Source organism: Salvelinus namaycush, chromosome 3 (genome assembly GCF_016432855.1).
Source record: "Salvelinus namaycush isolate Seneca chromosome 3, SaNama_1.0, whole genome shotgun sequence".
NCBI lineage: Eukaryota > Metazoa > Chordata > Actinopteri > Salmoniformes > Salmonidae > Salvelinus > Salvelinus namaycush.
This window is the reverse complement of record NC_052309.1, coordinates 87,173,967-87,193,903: the sequence shown is the minus strand read 5'-3', so window position 1 is coordinate 87,193,903 and position 19,937 is coordinate 87,173,967. Positions and strand designations below refer to the sequence as shown.

General features: G+C 46.1%; 1 protein-coding gene across 2 annotated transcripts; it reads right to left on the bottom strand.

Annotated features, from left to right (window-relative positions):
• Positions 1 to 12,978: 12,978 nt before the first annotated feature.
• On the bottom strand, positions 12,979 to 17,152 carry LOC120041734 (transcription factor Sox-9-B-like). 2 transcript variants are annotated; one of them, XM_038986598.1, is made up of 3 exons: positions 16,379 to 17,152; positions 15,824 to 16,071; positions 12,979 to 15,324 (listed from the first exon to the last, which is right to left on the bottom strand). In XM_038986598.1, the coding sequence occupies exons 1-3, from the start codon at positions 16,816 to 16,818 to the stop codon at positions 14,540 to 14,542; spliced, it is 1,473 nt and encodes a 490-aa protein (XP_038842526.1). In that variant the 5' UTR covers positions 16,819 to 17,152; the 3' UTR covers positions 12,979 to 14,539. The 2 variants fall into 2 exon arrangements, with proteins under 2 accessions (XP_038842526.1, XP_038842532.1); XM_038986604.1 differs by having other exon boundaries at positions 12,979 to 15,321.
• Between the last annotated feature and the right edge of the window lie 2,785 nt (positions 17,153 to 19,937).

Sequence of the window (19,937 nt, the reverse complement as noted above, 5' to 3'; positions counted from 1 at the left end):
ACTGGCACTTCCTGAGCCTGAGTCCCCAATGGCACCCTACTACATTTGTAGTGCACTACTTTTGACCAGGTCCTACAGGTATTAGGGTGCCATTTGGGACGCAGTTTGGGTCTATGGCTGTCTCAGAACACTAGCTGTCTGCCTGCCTTATCGTAAAATAGTGAACCACAGTGAATGTGACTGTGACAAGTTCTGGTATATGAATTGTATATATAGCGAAGTTATCATTACTCATTGTGTATTTATTCGTTGTGTTATCATTTATCTCTCTGCATTGTTAGCATTTCACTGTTAGTGTACACCCTTTGTTTACGAAGCATGTGACTGTAGTTTTACAATGAGTGGACAAAACATTAGGAACACCTGCTCTTTCCATGACATAGACTGACCAGGTGAATCCAGGTGAAGCTATGATCCCTTATTGATGTCATTTGTTAAATCCACTTCAATCAGTGTAGATGAAGGGGAGGAGACAGGTTAAAGAAGGAGTTTCAAGCCTTGAGACATGGATTGTGTATGAGTACCATTCAGAGGGTGAAGGGGGAAGACAAAAGATTTAAGTGCCTTTGAACGGGGTATGGTAGTAGGTACCAGGCGCACCAGTTTGTGTCAAGAACTGCAACGCTGCTGATTTTTTCACGCTCAACAGTTTCCCGTGTGTATCAAGAATGGTCCACCACCTAAAGGACATCCAGCCAACTTGACACCACTGTGGGAAGCATTGGAGTTAACATGGGCCAGCATCCCTGTGGAACACTTTCGACAACTTGTAGAGTCTGTGCCCCACCGAATTGAGGTTGTTCTGAGGGCAAAATGGATTGTAACTCAATATTAGGAAGCTGTTCTTAATGTTTTGTAACATCAGTGTAAATCCTGACCGTAGAGATGGTGATGGAGGGTGTAACTTGCAGGTTGCCATACACAGATTTACCGGTTCGAATCCCATATCAACCCCTAATCACAGTTCTTACCTACATGATCCCATGACTTTAACCAATTGGAATTACTTTCCTAAACTTAACTAATCACATGGTAGACTTGAGGTAAGTCTAGTTTGTCATCCACTCCCACCATAATACTAATCACATGGTAGACTTGAGGTAAGTCTAGTTTGTCATCCACTCCCACCATAATACTAATCACCAGATGCAGCAAGTTTTCAACTTGAGGGTATTGTTCCCTTGGCAACGCACCTCATGACTGGCCAGCCAGTGCTGGCTTCTGGTTGTGTGTGTGTGTGTGTGTGTGTGTGTGTGTGTGTGTGTGTGTGTGTGTGTGTGTGTGTGTGTGTGTGTGTGTGTGTGTGTGTGTGTGTGTGTGTGTGTGTGTGTGTGTGTGTGTGTGTGTGTGTGAGAGAGTGTGCACGTGCGCGTGTGTGCTGCGGGGTTGAACTAAGGACCATTTGATCACTGTGATTTAGATAGAGTTTCCTCTAGGGGCTGTGTGTTGGTTTTAGCCAGTCTTTAATGGAGTAGCTGTTTATGGAGTAGCTGGCCATTGAAAAGTAACCTAGATGGGGGGTCAATTCAAACTGTCCCTTGTGTTCAGTCCAAATGGGGGAAGATGGCCTGATAGGAAAAGAGAAAATGTGAAAATTAGGAAGCTAACGTTTTAGCTTGAAACATCGACTGTACTGTACTAGACAGCGATTAAAAAGAATACTTGATGTTAAAGAAATGAATAAAGATGAGACACTATGGGGAATTGTGAAATAGATGTTGAAGATGTCATCAAAATAAGTTTGTATTCAGTGTTTTGACCCCCGAGGATGTTTCAGAATGAGAGCTTCTACGCTCCTGTTGTTTTTCATCCATTGTGCAGTGTAATGAATATGCAGCACACACCACTCCAGCAGAATATCAATAGTCTTTTCCTCTTTCATGTTCAGCACTTCCATTAAAGACATGCAAACACACATACACCCAACCACCCCCCAGTCTGTACTGTCTGTCTTGTTCAGTCTCATGTCACTTTGTTGTTGATATTTTATTGTCATTCAGTCTCCAAGGGTGATTGGCCAGATTTGGCTCCTTTCTTTCCCTCTTCCTTGTTGTCCTCTGAAATACCACCCATTGGGTTCGGAGGGGTCAGGCGTCCCTGTAGAATATTAATGGGCTCGTTCTGGGAAAAGTGCCCATGGAGAGGCAGAGAGATGCCTGCCTGGACAATGAAGAGAGAGAGAAAAATGTGCTCTTGTTTCCGCTCCTCCTCAGGATCATTCATCAGCCCGATCCTGCTTTTCAGGGTTAGCACCGGGACCGCATCCACACTGTACATATTGACTAACTGGACTAAGCTGCTGCTGTAGACAAGCATGTCTCTCTCTCTCTCTCTCTCTCTCACACACACACACACACGCACACGCACACGCACACGCACACGCACACGCACACGCACACGCACACGCACACGCACACGCACACACACACACACACACACACACACACACACACACACACACACACACACACACACACACATGGCCGAGCTAATCTGCTGTCAATGCCACCCTAAACCAAGGTCTGGTGGCTGTGACATGTGGAAGGGAAGATCATTTGCCATTGTGACAAAATGCTTGAGGGAAGCTCATCATAGGTTAATGCAAATCAATGAATGTATTTATTATTGTCAGGATTATTCCGTTAACAGTATGTTTGAGGGGATTCTTCCAATCTATTTTCAACATTCAATCATCGCTACTGTCACAGTAAAGCACAGTCTCAACTGCTGATGTAAAAAGGGCTTCATAAATTAAATTGATTGAGATTGATTGATACCCAATGTTTTTATTTCCTTCATTACAACTATTGTTGTCCTCCTTTGCACCTAAACCTCCTGTGAATGTAGGTGTATGGAGAAGGTTCCCTTATACACTGATCTTGGATCAGTTTTGCATCATCCCCACTAAGGGTTAATGTAAGGCTTGGGCAAGGGGAAGCTGATCGTAGATCTGTAGCTTGGCGGAACCTTCGCCCTGGATCGTGAAAATATTTCCTTGTATTACGTATTCATTGCACTTCCTTGTGGACAGCTGTTGTGAAGCTGATGGGTTATGTCCCTTACTCTGTCTGTCTACTACTGGGTGAGGCTCCAATGTGGCCATGGCAGTGCCACATCAATGAGTCACAGCCATGCTAGCAGCAAGAAGGGAAAGCCTCACAGTCTGATGTCATTTCCTGCTTGGGTCTGGGCTATTAGGCTGTTACGGCACATGACACACTAATCTGATGAAATCCAGTGAAAGTGGTCCATGGTCACTGCCCCAGTTTTATGTCAGGCTGAGCAGCACCCTCTGTTACAGCCCACAGTATTGTAATGACCAGGGACTCTGTTACAGCCCACAGTATTGTAATGACCAGGGACTCTGTTACAGCCCACTGTCACGAATCCCGTTTCCTGAGTCGGTTTTTTGCCTGTGTTCTGTCCTGGAGTGTTTTTTCCGGCGTCCTGGAACGCACCCTGTCTGGTTGCCGGGCAATGTAGCCAGTTGGGAGTTCTGATTACCCGCACCTGTATCCCATCAGCTATCTGCACACCTGGTCCTGATCATCATCTCTCCTCTTCATAAGCCCGGACCTGACATCCATTCCCTGCCGGATCGTTAGCCATGAACAGTATGTTGTGCCATAGTATCAGCCTCAAGTTGGATAGAATTTGTTTTGTTGTTTTTTTACGTATTGCTTGCCTTAAACTTACCTCCGTTTGTTTTGTCTTCAGTTACTCACCCGGATCATTTACCCCATTCCCGCCTGGTCGTCGGAGGATTCTGCTACCCCATTGGATCCACCTATTTACTCCCATCAACTCACCACCGCTGCCCGCTACGCCACCTGGATATATCTACCCATTCACATTCACTTGTAAATAAATACTCACCTTCTTCCTACTCTCCTTGTCCTGGTCTGCTTCTGGGTTCGATTTTGAAAGAACGTGACAGAACGATCCGGCCAAGGATGAACCCAGCGGACCTGGACTCCGTTTGCCATGCCATTACCCAGCAGGGGAAGACATTGGGACAACACAAGATGACGCTACAGGAGATAGCGGGTTCAATCCAGAACTTATCTGCTAGCTTGACACAAATCCAGGATCAGCTCAGTTTGCCGGCGATTCATTCACCACCTGTTTCACCCATCTCACCTGCCGTGTCTGGAGCGGTTTCCTTCCGTGAACCCAAGGTACCGACGCCTGATAAATATGAAGGGGATTTGGGAAGATGCCGTTCGTTTCTTATGCAGTGTGGGTTAGTGTTTGATCTGCAGCCCCATTCTTACGCCACTGACAAGGCTAGGATAGCCTTTGTTATTGAACTGCTGCGTGGAAGAGCTCTGGAATGGGCTTCAGCCGTTTGGGAACGACAGGGGACCTGCATGGCTTCATACCTGGAGTTCACGGGAGAGATGAGAAAGCTTTTTGACCATCCAGTCCGAGGTAAGGACGCAGCTAAACGTTTGTTCACTCTTCGCCAAGGAGCTCGCAGTGTGGCAGACTTTATGATCGAGTTCAGGACATTGGCTGTGGAGAGTGGTTGGAATGAGGAGTCACTACAAGCGGCTTTTTACCAGGGGTTGTCGGAGCAACTCAAGGACGAACTGATATCCTATCCAGAGCCTAGTGACCTAGACAGCTTGGTCACTTTATCTATTCGGGTAGATAATAGAGTCCGAGAGAGAAGGAGGGAGAAGCAGTGGGGCCCATCCAATCAATCAGCAACTCGGTTACCATTCGGTTCAGGAAGTGAACCAGAACGTATTGATCGTTATTTCCCACACGGGATTAGTGGAGGGGTCTTGCCACCAGATTCTGAACCAATGCAAGTGGGGCGACACGGGCTAACTAAGGAGGAGCGCCAACGTAGACGTGAGACCAACAGCTGTTTCTACTGTGGTAGCTCGGGACATTACATCTCCGCTTGTCCACAGCGCCCGTTAAACTGCCCGGCTCGCTAGTTTTGGGAGGAATTTTAGCGAGCCAGTTTCAATCTCTCAAGGATCCTGTCAGACCCCGTTTTCCTGCGACCCTTATGAATAAGGATCAGAGCTTAGAGATGAACGCTCTTATCGATTCAGGTGCCGATGGCAGCTTTATTGATGCCGACTTGGTGGAACAGCTGGGGCTTTCCAAGGAGCAATTGCCGGAAGCCATTGAAGCAACCACTCTGAACGGCAGTAGTCTGGCACGGATCACTATGAGGACTGAACCGGTTAAGATGTTGGTGTCGGGGAATCATTCAGAGTTTATCTCCTTCTTCATTCTGTCCTCGCCCCATGTTCCTCTGGTTCTTGGTTACCCCTGGCTGAAGGAACACAATCCCTCGTTTGATTGGGTGACGGGTAAGGTAACTAGTTGGAGCATTGAGTGTCATGCTAACTGCCTTAGGACTGCCTGTTCTCCTGCTGTTTCCAGTCAGGTCAGTGACTCTGCTCCTCCTGAATTGTCCCTGGTTCCAGAAACATATCACGAGTTGGGTGAAGTATTCAGTAAACAGAAGGCTCTGTCCCTTCCTCCCCACCGACCTTATGACTGTGCGATTAATCTGTTTCCTGGAGCTGCCTTTCCCAAGGGACGGTTATACAGTATCTCTCGACCTGAACGTGAGGCCTTGGAGACCTACATCAAGGAGTCTCTAGCTGCAGGTCTCATTCGGCCCTCGTCATCACCTCTGGGAGCAGGATTTTTTTTTGTGAGCAAGAAGGATGGCTCTCTTCGACCGTGTATTGATTATCGGGGTTTGAATGATATTACGGTCAAGAACAAGTATCCCCTGCCCTTGATGAGCTCGGCTTTCGATTCCTTACAGGGTGCTACGGTTTTTACGAAGCTTGATTTACGTAATGCTTATCATTTGGTTCGGATCAAAGAGGGGGACGAGTGGTTGACTGGGTTCAATACTCCGATGGGACATTTTGAGTACCAGGTGATGCCGTTTGGACTGACCAACGCTCCTGCTGTGTTCCAAAGTATGGTGAATGACGTTCTGAGAGATATGATTGGTATTTTTGTGTTCGTTTATCTGGATGATATCCTCATCTTCTCGAAGGAGCTTTCTAGCCACGTTCTGCATGTCAAGCAGGTCCTGCAGCGGTTATTGGAGAACCGTCTGTTCGTGAAGGCTGAGAAGTGTGATTTTCACGCCCACACGACGTCCTTCCTCGGGTACATCATATCCAGGGGAGAGATCAAGATGGACCAAGAGAAGGTTCGGGCGGTTCGGGATTGGGTCCAGCCCGGTACAAGATTGCAGCTCCAGAGATTCCTGGGGTTTGCGAATTTTTATCGGAGGTTTATCCGTGATTACAGCCGGGTGGCCGCCCCTTTAACTGTACTGACGTCTTGCACCAGAAAATTCTGTTGGTCTCCTGAGGCAGACTGGGCATTTCTAGATTTGAAGAGCCGATTCACCAACGCCCCGATTCTCTCTCAACCTGACACTTCCCGTCAGTTCGTTGTGGAGGTGGATGCGTCTGATGTGGGGGTGGGCGCCATCCTGTCCCAGCGTAGCTCCACTGACGGTAAACTCCATCCCTGCGCCTTCTACTCTTGTCATCTTTCTCCAGCTGAAAGACACTACGATGTGGGTAACCGGGAGCTTCTCGCTGTGAAGCTTGCCTTGGAGGAGTGGCGTCACTGGTTGGAGGAAGCGGAGCAACCGTTTGTGGTCTGGACTGACCACAAGAATCTGGCTTACGTGCAATCGGCTAAACGTCTCAACTCCCGTCAGGCCCGGTGGGCTTTGTTTTTTGGACGCTTCAATTTTTCCCTGACGTTCCGACCTGGGTCGAAGAACGGGAAGGCGGACGCCCTGTCCCGGATGTTCTCCAAGACGGAGGAGAGTGGGGCCAAGACTGAGACGATTCTTCCCCAGAACGTTGTCGTGGGAGCCGTTACATGGAGGATTGAGGAGGATGTGATGGCAGCCCTTCGGACACAGCCCGGGCCCGGTAACGGTCCACCCGGTCGGTTGTTCGTGCCTGAGTCGGTTCGTTCTGCTGTCCTTCAGTGGTCCCACGCCAGCAAGATAGCTTGTCACCCTGGCGTTGCTCGGACTATGGCGCTACTGCGCAGACGATTTTGGTGGCCTGCCATGGGAGAAGATACCCGGAGGTTTGTTGCCGCTTGTCCTGTTTGTGCGCAGAATAAGAGTACCAATCGGGCCAGCTCTGGGCTTCTTCACCCCCTACCTATTCCCCGGCGACCTTGGTCGCATCTGGCCCTGGATTTTGTCACGGGGTTGCCCTCTTCTTTTGGTAACACGGTTATTCTGACCATTGTGGATAGATTCAGCAAGTTTGCCCACTTTGTTCCCCTCTCCAAGCTGCCTTCTGCCACTGAGATGTCCGAGATCCTGGTTAGGGAGGTGTTCAGGGTCCACGGGTTGCCCTGTGACATTGTTTCTGACCGTGGTCCTCAGTTTACCTCTGCTGTCTGGAAATCCTTCTGTTTGGCCATTGGAGCCACAGTCAGTCTTACATCTGGATTTCACCCCCAATCTAATGGTCAGGCGGAGAGAGCCAACCAGAAGATGGAGTCCACGCTGCGCTGTCTTGTTTCCTCTGATCCCACCTCTTGGTCCTCTCAATTACCCTGGGTCGAGTATGCTCATAATACTCTCCCTTCATCTGCCACTGGGATGTCTCCCTTCCAGTGCCTGTACGGTTACCAACCTCCCTTGTTTCCTTCTCAGGAGCGGGATCTCTCGGTTCCTTCTGTCCAGACCCACATTCGTCGTTGCCACCGCACCTGGCATCGGGCCAGGAAGGCCCTCCTTAAGGTTTCTGACCGGTATCAGATCCAGGCGAATCGTCGCCGTATTCCTGCCCCCGCTTATACCTTCGGAGATAGGGTTTGGTTGGCTACACGGGATCTTCCTCTACGGACTGAGTCGAGGAAACTGTCACCGAAGTTCATTGGTCCGTTTGTAGTGGAGAGGATCATTAATCCTGTTGTGGTCCGACTCAAGTTGCCTGCTACACTAAGAGTACATCCCACCTTTCATGTCTCCTGCCTCAAGCCGGTTCTCCTCAGTCCTCTGTTGCCCCCTCCTCCTCGTCCTCCTCCTCCTCGGATGATCGGAGGTGGTCCTGTCTACACGGTGCGCCGCATCATGGACTCCAGACGGCGGGGTCGAGGGTACCAGTATTTAGTGGATTGGGAAGGATATGGTCCTGAGGAGAGGAGTTGGATTCCTCGGCGTCAGATCCTTGACGATGACCTGCTTCGTGACTTTTACCGCCTCCACCCTGGCGCTCCGGGTAGTCCGCCCGGTGGCGTTCGTCGGAGGGGGGGTACTGTCACGAATCCCGTTTCCTGAGTCGGTTTTTTGCCTGTGTTCTGTCCTGGAGTGTTTTTTCCGGCGTCCTGGAACGCACCCTGTCTGGTTGCCGGGCAATGTAGCCAGTTGGGAGTTCTGATTACCCGCACCTGTATCCCATCAGCTATCTGCACACCTGGTCCTGATCATCTCTCCTCTTCATAAGCCCGGACCTGACATCCATTCCCTGCCGGATCGTTAGCCATGAACAGTATGTTGTGCCATAGTATCAGCCTCAAGTTGGATAGAATTTGTTTTGTTGTTTTTTACGTATTGCTTGCCTTAAACTTACCTCCGTTTGTTTTGTCTTCAGTTACTCACCCGGATCATTTACCCCATTCCCGCCTGGTCGTCGGAGGATTCTGCTACCCCATTGGATCCACCTATTTACTCCCATCAACTCACCACCGCTGCCCGCTACGCCACCTGGATATATCTACCCATTCACATTCACTTGTAAATAAATACTCACCTTCTTCCTACTCTCCTTGTCCTGGTCTGCTTCTGGGTTCGATTTTGAAAGAACGTGACACCCACAGTATTGTAATGACCAGGGACTCTGTTACAGCCCACAGTATTGTTTTGACCAGGGACTATGTTACAGCCCACAGTATTGTAATGACCAGGGACTCTGTTACAGCCCACAGTATTGTAATGACCAGGGACTCTGTTACAGCCCACAGTATTGTAATGACCAGGGACTCTGTTACAGCCCACAGTATTGTAATGACCAGGGACTCTGTTACAGCCCACAGTATTGTAATGACCAGGGACTCTGTTACAGCCCACAGTATTGTAATGACCTGGGACTCTGTTACAGCCCACAGTATTGTAATGACCTGGGACTCTGTTACAGCCCACAGTATTGTAATGACCAGGGACTCTGTTACAGCCCACAGTATTGTAATGACCAGGGACTCTGTTACAGCCCACAGTATTGTAATGACCAGGGACTCTGTTACAGCCCACAGTATTGTAATGACCAGGGACTCTGTTACAGCCCACAGTATTGTAATGACCAGGGACTCTGTTACAGCCCACAGTATTGTAATGACCAGGGACTCTGTCACAGCCCACAGTATTGTTTTGACCAGGGACTCTGTTACAGCCCACAGTATTGTAATGACCAGGGACTCTGTTACAGCCCACAGTATTGTAATGACCAGGGACTCTGTTACAGCCCACAGTATTGTAATGACCAGGGACTCTGTTACAGCCCACAGTATTGTAATGACCAGGGACTCTGTTACAGCCCACAGTATTGTAATGACCAGGGACTCTGTTACAGCCCACAGTATTGTAATGACCAGGGACTCTGTTACAGCCCACAGTATTGTATTTCTGTGCATATTTCTGCATGACTGTGTGCGATCCTGTTTCACACACACACATGGTAGGAGTGTGTGTTGATGATTTTCTCAGATGTCTTGGACATTAGTCCTCTCTCACTTATTCGTGCCTTCTCTCTGTGCTGTTTTTGAGAAAAGGCGTCAACCTGAGGTCCAGAGCGTCAACCTGAGGTCCAGAGCGTCAACCTGAGGTCCAGAGCAAGGCTGCTGTTGGGAAATGACAGGACTGGAAGAAGAGGAAAAGCTAAATCCTGTATGATACCATATAAGTAAAATAATCACTGTTCCATCTGTGTTCAATAACAATAGTACAGATTACATTAAATTCACTAATTACTGTTTTTCTGTACAATCTCTCCATGTCTGTTTCTCTTCTATCTCTGTCTATCCCCCTCTCCCCTCTCTCTCTCTCCCCTCTCTCTCCCCCCCCCCCACTCTCTTCCTTCTCACCCTCTCCCCTCTCTCTATCTCCCCCACTCTCTTCCTTCTCACCCCCTTCTTTATGTCTCTCTCCTCCACTCTCTTCCTTCTCACCCTCTCCCCTCTCTCTATCTCCCCCACTCTCTTCCTTCTCACCCCCTTCTTTCTCTCTCTCTCTCCCACTCTCTTCCTTCTCACCCCCTTCTTTCTCTCTCTCTCCCCCACTCTCTTCCTTCTCACCCCCTTCTTTCTCTCTCTCTCTCCCCACTCTTCCCTTCTCTCCCTGGTTTCCCTCCTTTCCAGGGGACCATCCTCGGCTGCTCTCCCCTAACCCCTGCCGCCTGCCTCCTCACCCCCCTGCTCCCCTCACCCCCCTGCCCCCCCTCAGCCCCATGCCCCCCTACCCTGCTCCTGGTCTGGGCCACTGCAGAGAGGCAGTGATGGATGTGTCTCAGGGGATCTCTGGGGGTCTTGGCATGAGGGGGGCTGGGTCTTACACAGTCTGCTGCCTCCTGCTGTGGGGAAGAGGGAAAGAGGGGAAGCTGTCAACCTCCCCGTTAACCAAAAACAGTTGTACATAACCAGGCTGGTGGTCAAGCAGACCACCATCCCCAACTCTGACACTACTGTTTACTACATTACCACACTGCAGACACCAGACATGGGCTGGGATTCTAACACACCTTTAAAGGTCAAGTTCAGTGTGGTCTGTATAGCACTTTGTGACATCGGCTGATGTAAAAAGGGCTTTATAAATACATTTGATTGATTGATTGATTGATTGATTGGTTTGTTTGAGCCGGCCCTGGTGAGATGGGTATCTTGTACGGCACTGTTTAATTTCCCTGTTTTTGTCTGATGTCATTGGTGTATTATATATTTTACATTTGGGCACTTCTCTATTCTAACCTATGATGCACAGTTAAAGTTCCCTATACAGGACCAGTATAGTATTCATCCATCGCACACTAAGGCGGTGCATAGTACTGGTTCCATGCCAACTTGCAAGGCATGATAACGATAAAAGAGTTGGCTACAACACACTATGAGACCAGGCTTTGGGCAATCAGCCAGTGAGTCCACAGATCTCAGTATACATTATAGAGTATTATGAAATAGGGGGTAAGTGCTATCAGTCCAGTCTGTACAGCCAGCCAGTGAGGTAGTGAGGTAGTGAGGTAGTGAGGTAGTGAGGTAGTGGTGGGTTGGTGGTAGAGAGATGGATCCAGTCCACTTGACGTGAGGACAGAGATGTCACCCGAGACCCTACCTCTAACTTTCAACATGAAAGCAACATTCTCTCAACATGAAGTTCCCCAACCTAGCCACTGATTGTGTTTACATTGTCATTGATTTATAGAGGGTGGCGCAATCCCATTATGGTATGGCTGGTAATGAATAAACAGAATTTTATGTGCAGTTTGTTTCTCTAAGCAGTGGGGTATACATGTTCGGGGAAGGGGTGTGGACATACATCATCCCAATAGGCCGTAGTACTGATGGCCCGGTGACCTCATGGTATGGGAAGCCTGCAGGACAGGATGAAAGGAAGCTAGTAGCTAGTAGCCCCCTGGCTCACCAACCAAGGAGTATGAACATAAAGAGTGGAGCAAGCTGACAATGTAAACATATTCAGGATCTCTAGGGAAGACAATGGAAGTTTGCTTTGAAAATAATTTGTAGTAGCCTCCCGGGTGGCGCAGTGGTCTAGGGCACTGCATCGCAGTGCTAACTGCGCCACCAGAGTCTCTGGGTTCGCGCCCAGGCTCTGTCGCAGCCGGCCGCGACCGGGAGGTCCGTGGGGCGACGCACAATTGGCATAGCGTCGTCCGGGTTAGGGAGGGTTTGGCCGGTAGGGATATCCTTGTCTCATCGCGCTCCAGCGACTCCTGTGGCGGGCCGGGCGCAGTGCGCGCTAACCAAGGGGGCCAGGTACACGGTGTTTCCTCCGACACATTGGTGCGGCTGGCTTCCGGGTTGGAGGCGCGCTGTGTTAAGAAGCAGTGCGGCTGGTTGGGTTGTGCTTCGGAGGACGCATGGCTTTCGACCTTCGTCTCTCCCGAGCCCGTACGGGAGTTGTAGCGATGAGACAAGATAGTAATTACTAGCGATTGGATACCACGAAAATTGGGATAAAATTTAAAAAAATAATAATAATAATTTGTAGTAACACTTTATTTGGATGGTCCATCTGTAGATGCTCATACTATCAACAAACTATCTGTTGATAAGCAACTGCTTGCTAAGGTTACGGTTAGGGAAATGTTTCAAATAAGGGTTAGGGTTATGGTTAGGTTTATGGTTAAGGTAAGAGTTAAGGTTGGTGTTATGGTTAAGGTTAGGATTATGGTAAGGGTTAAAGTTAATAGTTTGTTAAAACCTTTTGGACATTCCTTCATCAGGGTATTTTACATGACAAATGAATGTCAAATTTTGGCCTTGTGAAGTTACACACGCAGGCCTATTCTGATTCTACAGTGGTATTATCTATGTAGTTGACAGGTTATAGCATAGGAACTGGCTAGTCTATTTACATGGATTCAATGTTGTACAATGTTAATATTGTGTTATGTTTTGTTTCTACTTTAGATTGCTTTTCTTTATTTTATAAGTGAAGTGTTTTCTCCTGTTTGATAAAGTACCGTGGTTCTGCAGTGCTTCTGACCTCCTCTTTAATGTGATTCTGAGTCATTAGAGGACTTCTCCATCTTACTGTTTTCTCTCAGCGTGGGTCGACTTCCCTTACAAAGCATTGCATTATGGGTATAAAGGAACCACACTACTCGTAAGTTGACATAAGAGACTTCCAGAAATGTAGTGGATAAAACTGTTCTAGTGTGCATGTACATACTGAATCTAGAATAACATTCTCTGAATATATGAAACAGAACCATAGAGTTTATTTTCAATATGTTTTCTTTTATTGCAAACAATATAATACAAAAGATAAGCTTCTTTTAAGACAATGGCGTGTTTTACCTAGGAAAACAAGAATTCAGTTGAATTACAAGGATGCCAACATGAGAACTAAGATATGGAATAGAGAATAAAGAACACAACTTTTTTCAAAAACAAAAAAGTCTGCTGGTGATTCTATAGAAAGACATGTTCACACTGCAGCCACAGCTCCAATAACCATGATATCCATATCTGTCAGAATGAATTAAACAACGTACAGATTTGTCTTTTTTCCATATTTCAGATCAACTCTGATCACAATCAGAAGTAATCTGTACACAACTAGATCATCAAAATAACTATTTCAACTGAAAACATTTACAAATTATAAATAAACAAAGATGCTTAGAACAATTTGTACCACATCGGAACAGCTAACCCATCTGCGGAAAAGTTAATATTTTCTCATCTCAATTAGTCGCTGCTGAATTAAAAAGGAATAAAATGCAAAATAGTTATTACTTTTCAAATAAAATTAATTGCTAATTAATAAATTAGATGTTAAGACTGGAAGGAATAAGAGGCCAGAGGAACGACAACTGGAAGGGAGACTGCTGGGGGTCAAAGGCCACTTCCTGTATCTCTCGACAGACAGGAAGTGAGAACTCGGCTGTGGTTTCTAGGCTACACTGCTGCGCTAGCATCGCTAATGTAAAGAGTCTCTCTACTGCGCTTCAACAGGCACCAACGGCATGAAGGCAATACAAAGCATTTCTCAGTCACATCTACCAACAGTCAGTAAGGGCCCTGGTGTAACTATATGGCACTTTCTAATGCTCTTAGCATTCCCAACACAATAACCTGCGCTGATGTGCTAATTGCTAACGCAGCGACAAGAAAATAGCGATCATTTGTCTAATTCACTGATGACATGGTCACATAATAAGTCACGGCCATAAACTATTTAAACACCAACTTTGCTCAGTTCTTATAAGATCTCGTAAACAATTACAATAAGACATGTACATGAGAATCAAAGCAGAATGTATTAAAAGAGGACAGGCAGTGAGTAGGGGGACTATTTTCTTTTGACTTCCTGTTCCTGTACAAAAATACATGAGCGAGAAGTAAGGCCGCGGAGGACGTTGTTCACCTAAAGCATCTCTTCCTCATTAAACGTATAAATCCCCCGAAAGATATAGTACCAAAAGACAGTTCAGAACACATACACAGTACATACTAAAATATTTATAACAAATATATCCTCACGGAGGATTCCTCTTTTCAAAACTGAGTTTCTTTTAACATTATACCTATAAAAATATAATCACAACTCCGAGCGTTAAAAAAGGCACTGTCGTGAGCCGTTTTTCCGAAGATAATAAATGTTCATTACTTTGAAAAAGTTCTTGAAGGTTTTTCTATTGGCGGTGGAGGGTGTTGGCGTAGAGGCCTGTGGGCCACCGAGGATTCTGGGAGATAAGAGTCTCTGGTAGGAGATGGTTTCTTATGGGACAGTCTGTGCTAAGGACTAAGGGGCTGACCTCTAACCTCTGGCCTCTCAAGGCCTGGAGAGCTGGGTGTAGACAGGCTGCTGCTCCCAGTGCTGTGGACTGTGGGTCTGGGTGGGCACCGAGGGCACTCCGGTGGGGTCGGCGATGGGGGTGTACATGGGCCTCTGGCTGGGGCTCATATAGCTGCTGAAGGAATAGAGCCCTGAGCCTTGGGCACCTGCATGGCTATAATAAGAGTTGGCGCCGCCCTGGTGATCAGAATAGTCATACTGGGCGCGGGTAATGGAGGGGTAGGATGAGGCGCTGTAGTGCTGCAGGTTGAATGAACCATAGGTGACATGCTGGGGAGGGGAGCCCTGCTGCTCACTGTAGTGGCTGGGGCTCAGCTGCTCCGTCTTGATCTGAGTGGTTCTCCCCTGGCTCTGGCCTTGCTCTCCCCCACTACCTCCACCTCCACTCAGGATGGAGATGGGCTGCTGCTGCTGCTGCTTGGGCATCCAGCCATGGCCTCCAGCACCCACCTGGCCAATGGAGCTGGAGCTGATGCCGCGGTAGCTGCCCGTGTAGCTCGTCTGGGCGCCGTTGACGCCGGGGATGCCGGGGTGCCCGTGGGGCGGTAAGTACTGGTCGAACTCATTGACATCGAAGGCCTCGATGTTGGAGATGACGTCGCTGCTCAGCTCGCCGATATCAACGTCCCGGAAGTCGATGTTGAGCTGGCGGCCCGTGCCCTCTTGCAGGGGGCGGCCCTCACGCTTCAGGTCGGCCTTGCCCACAGCCAGGTCTGTTTTGGGGGTGGTCGGTGGTGTAGGTGGGCCCTGGGACTGGCCTGCTGGTCCAAAAAGAAAGAGTTAATCTCACTGCACAGCATCATGATATTATTGACACAAGTGACGCAACCAGGGAGCTAATAAAGATATGTTTGGAAATGAAGAAAGTGCAGATAAGATTTCGGAGTTTCCCGCCATGAAGGGAATGGTGTCATTATCTAATGTGCTTTAAAGAGGAAGAGATAAGTGGGCAGAGTAAAGACAGGTGGGAGATTTGCATGGCGGCTTGTAAAAACCACAAATCATTGACAGGTGTGTCAGTTCATGAGGGCTCTAAAGGCACTGATATTCACCTTTTCAATAGGATAGTAGAGGCATGTACAATATAAAGGATATATATATATAACTCTTTCATTTCACCGGCATAATAGTGATTCCCATTCTACTTTAATTAACATGATTATATTATAACATGATTATATCGACCAAAAGCAAGTTTGAGTAAACCTGGTATTATCTAGAACGACAATTTAATGAATTGTTCGAATGAATTGTTCTTACCTGAATGTTCACCGGGAGAATGCACTTCGCCCATGCTGGACGCGGGCGAGTCGGCTTGCCGGAGAGCTTTAAAGATGTCACCGGAAGAGATGTGGGTTTGCTCGCCGTCCTCTGGCTCGCTCTGCCCGTTCTTCACGGATTTTCTCCTTCTGGGCTGGTACTTGTAGTCGGGGTGATCTTTCTTGTGCTGCACTCTCAAGCGTTCAGCTTCCTCTACGAACGGACGCTTCTCGCCTTCGTTGAGTAATCTGGAACAAGTATCGTATTATATTACACGTTTTCGAAGTGTTGAAACAAGTACTATAATTATTACTATTATTATTATTATAGCCCAATATTTGAAAACTACAAATTCGAATCGAAATGATGCCCATAGATTACACTATTTAATTGCAAATGTAGCTATACACCAGACATCTTTCCAAATAACTGATTCACGCTGCTATTAATTCAAGCTTTATCTAAGAAGCTATTTGTGAATAGCACAATATTAGTTGATCAACTAAAAATCTCCTCAACGGCGGGGAAAAGTGATGATAAGGAGTTGTAACCTACCTCCAGAGTTTTCCCAGGGTTTTGCTGAGTTCTGCATTGTGGAGATGTGGGTACTGGTCCGCCAGTTTCCTCCGGGCGGCTTGAGCCCACACCATGAAAGCGTTCATGGGTCTCTTGACATGGGGCTTGTTTTTGCTGGAGCCGTTCACTCGGACGGGCATGGGCACCAAGGTCCAGTCGTAACCCTTCAGCACCTGAGACACCGCATCTCTGATACATACAGGGAACTTGTCTTGGTCAGCCTTCTTGAACTCGCCGAGCACGCCGTCTGGACCCAGTAAGAGATGATTATCGGACGGCCTGGTATTCTCGGTGTCGGAACCGGAGCCAGACGGGCACGGCGAGCCGACCGAATCCTCAGACATGCTGGGGCTTGGAGCGTCAGAGAAACACTTCTCCTGTTCGTCTGACATCTTCAGGAAGGGGTCGAGTAGATTCATGCGAAAAAAATGACCGCTGAGCTAATGCAATGAATTGCTCTTGGAGGGAAAAATTCCTTCCTTTCAAGACTTTAGAATCCAACTGCTGCTGTGCCCACGGGCTGCAATGAATGTCACTGAGTTCGGTGCGCAAATTGGTTGACAAAGCTGCGCTCCTGCAAACTGTCAGAATGTTAATGTGAAGTCCTTCCAAAAGTCGTCTATTCAAAGCACGTTTTCTTGCGACCCGATAGAATAGGCACGCTGCAAACGCACTCTAATGTATATTTCTCTTGGAAATAAAACAATTTCTGTCATAAAGGCGCAATTTAATGTTCGCGTCAAACTTCCAAGATCATTGAGAGAATTATGAATACACTTTCAGTGTGAAGCCTGTATTTATAGACTGGTCCTAGTCAGGAGGGAAGCGATTGGGTGAACATTTTTAGGAGGCGGAGACGAAATTTGACTCTGCGCTCCCCCCAATCTTCAGTCAACAACAGAGAGAGGGACTTAAATAACATCAAATAAAATATGTTAATCTGTTCAGTTCTTTCAACTTTGTCGAAAAATTTTCATTTATTCAATAATTCATAATTTATTCCTTTATTATAAGCATGTAATCATAGAGTCATATTGCCTAGATACTTGTTTGTGTTCATTGTTGGTATATTTTACTCAAAAAACGAAATATACAAAAGTTCAAATATATATTGTGTGGTATAACCACCAGTTTGTCATGTGTCCATCTTTCGATTAAAGTATTAAACATAAAAACATGACCAACTCTATTGTCTTATTCAAGTGCATTTTCTTACTTTATTGTTTGCTTTTATTTATTGTAGCACTTGTATTTTCATTCTGATAATACATCTACGAGGATGTAGAGTTTCGTTTTGAAATTGATACTAGACTAGCTATTTTCATATGAAGAAGTACAGTTACTGAACATGATTTGGCGTCTCAAATATTCAGCCAAAGAAACTGTTAAACCAGGCCAGGCCTATTAACCTACATAAAAAGAAAGCATCTGCTTAATATAATTCAGTAAGGCCCATAGTAGCTGTCTTCTTTTTGTGGTATCTCCTGCTGAATGCTTTCTGTCATTTCATGTGGATTGTTACACAACACCGACTCTGCTCTCTGTGCCACTGCACAGCAGCACCGTCTATTTTGACCAATAGGGGGAGACAACAGTCCAGAAACTCCACTGAAGGGCTGTGACGTCCCCATAATGTCAACGGTGAGTAGACCTATAGATGATTAGAAATGAATGCTCATCTTCATAAAATAATGTTGAACATACTTTATAATCATAGTAAACATTATGATCGCCCTCACCATGGATGTTATTGTGGGTATATAGGCCTATAGATCCATAAGTAAGAGCTACATAGCAACCGCAATGAGAGAAACTTCTAAATTCACTCTCTCCGTCCGCACATATTGTACAATGGGTAAATAATTTTTTAACTAATTGTTAAAATGACAATGTATCTATATGGTATAATATAGTGTTAATTGGCAAATACATGTTTTCTTATAGGCCCTACAGCTAATAGTGTTTATCAACTTTATCTCTCTCTCTCTTCTCTATCTCTTTTTTCTCTCTTTCTCTCTCTCTCTCGCTCTCTTGCGCTTTCCCTCTCAATTTAAATGTTTCAATTTAAGGTGATCTCTCTCTCTCTCTCTCTCTCTCGCTGCTCCATTATTTGCTCATGTTTAATGTTGTTTTCAAGACTACTCGTCAATACTTTCGATTTTACTGATGTTGATTTCTCAAATTATTAAATATATATTTAGGTCGTGATCATTATTATATGGTAATACTAATTACAACAACAACAGCATCAATAATAACACAAGTTAAATAATTAATAACACAAGTTAAATAATCAATGCATGAGTTGCTTCACATTTCAAACTACTGTATTATAACATTTGATTGACATGAAAAGCACAAGAGTAGGTATCACCCAGATAAATAATGCTGCCTAAATGAAACGAAACAAATGTGTCACCAGCAGTAAGGTCAACCTTGTTGGGCGAGCGCCAGAACTTGTTTGGTCTGCGACAATGGGCGCTTTGTAGAGAGGGGTTCAGTCACTAATCCGGGTATTTCATTTTAGAAACCTAATCCGAATATAAAGTTCCACATGAACATTTTTAAGGTTGAAATAGAATGTTATTTTTTTCGATGTACTACGCAGTGCTGTTAATCATTATTCAGTGACATCATAAACTCTAAACTTCAGCAGTGGCAATGATGGTAATGATATTTAAATAATAATGTTAGTAATAATGATGATAATAATAGCAGTAATAATAATAACAAAAATGATAATAACAATGTATCATTACACAATTCTAATCATCTTTTTACTTTTTGAGTTGTTACTGTGATTGAGTTGTGTAGTGTGTGTAATAGTGTGTGTAATGATGAGCAGTGAATGTTTGGGAAAATTGTTGTGGAAATGTCATTTTCAGCGTAATGTGTTGGCACATGTGCTTTGTTGGGCTACTTGAAGTTTGACACCAAACAGATTGCAGGTGTCTTTCTCTCAACTGTCCTTATGGTATGGATTTTGATGTATTCAATCAAAAACATTAAGGACATTACAAGATGAGAAACCAGTGGAGTAATGTTCATGTTTCATGTACAGTGTTTCTATTGCTTACATATTCCTGGATTACAACCAAATAATGGCGTTACAATACAACTCTAATGGGGTCTACTGTATGTGTGAACAGTGTTTTGCTGGATCACCGGTTAAGAACAGCACACATAGAAACAGACTAAATTAAAGTGCTCATTGAAATTCTGAAGGTTTCGCTTCAGCAATATATGGTCCAAAACAGAACAGTGTGCCAGGATACGGTTTCACCTGTGTTGCTAGGTAACCTCCAGGGGTCACGACCTGGCATTTTCATTCAAATCAACCCTGATTGGCCTGACAGCCGTACCTGTAATTACAATGCTCCGTCTCATTGGCTGACTGGAAGCGGTGCCGGCCAAGCAAGTAGGCCCTCTGTCTGTCAACTCAAGCTGGATGACATAAGCCACAGAAACGCTATACCCCCAAAATACATGGTGTGGATAAGGAGAGAATTAGATAAATTGGAGGTTAGGTTGTTTTTGT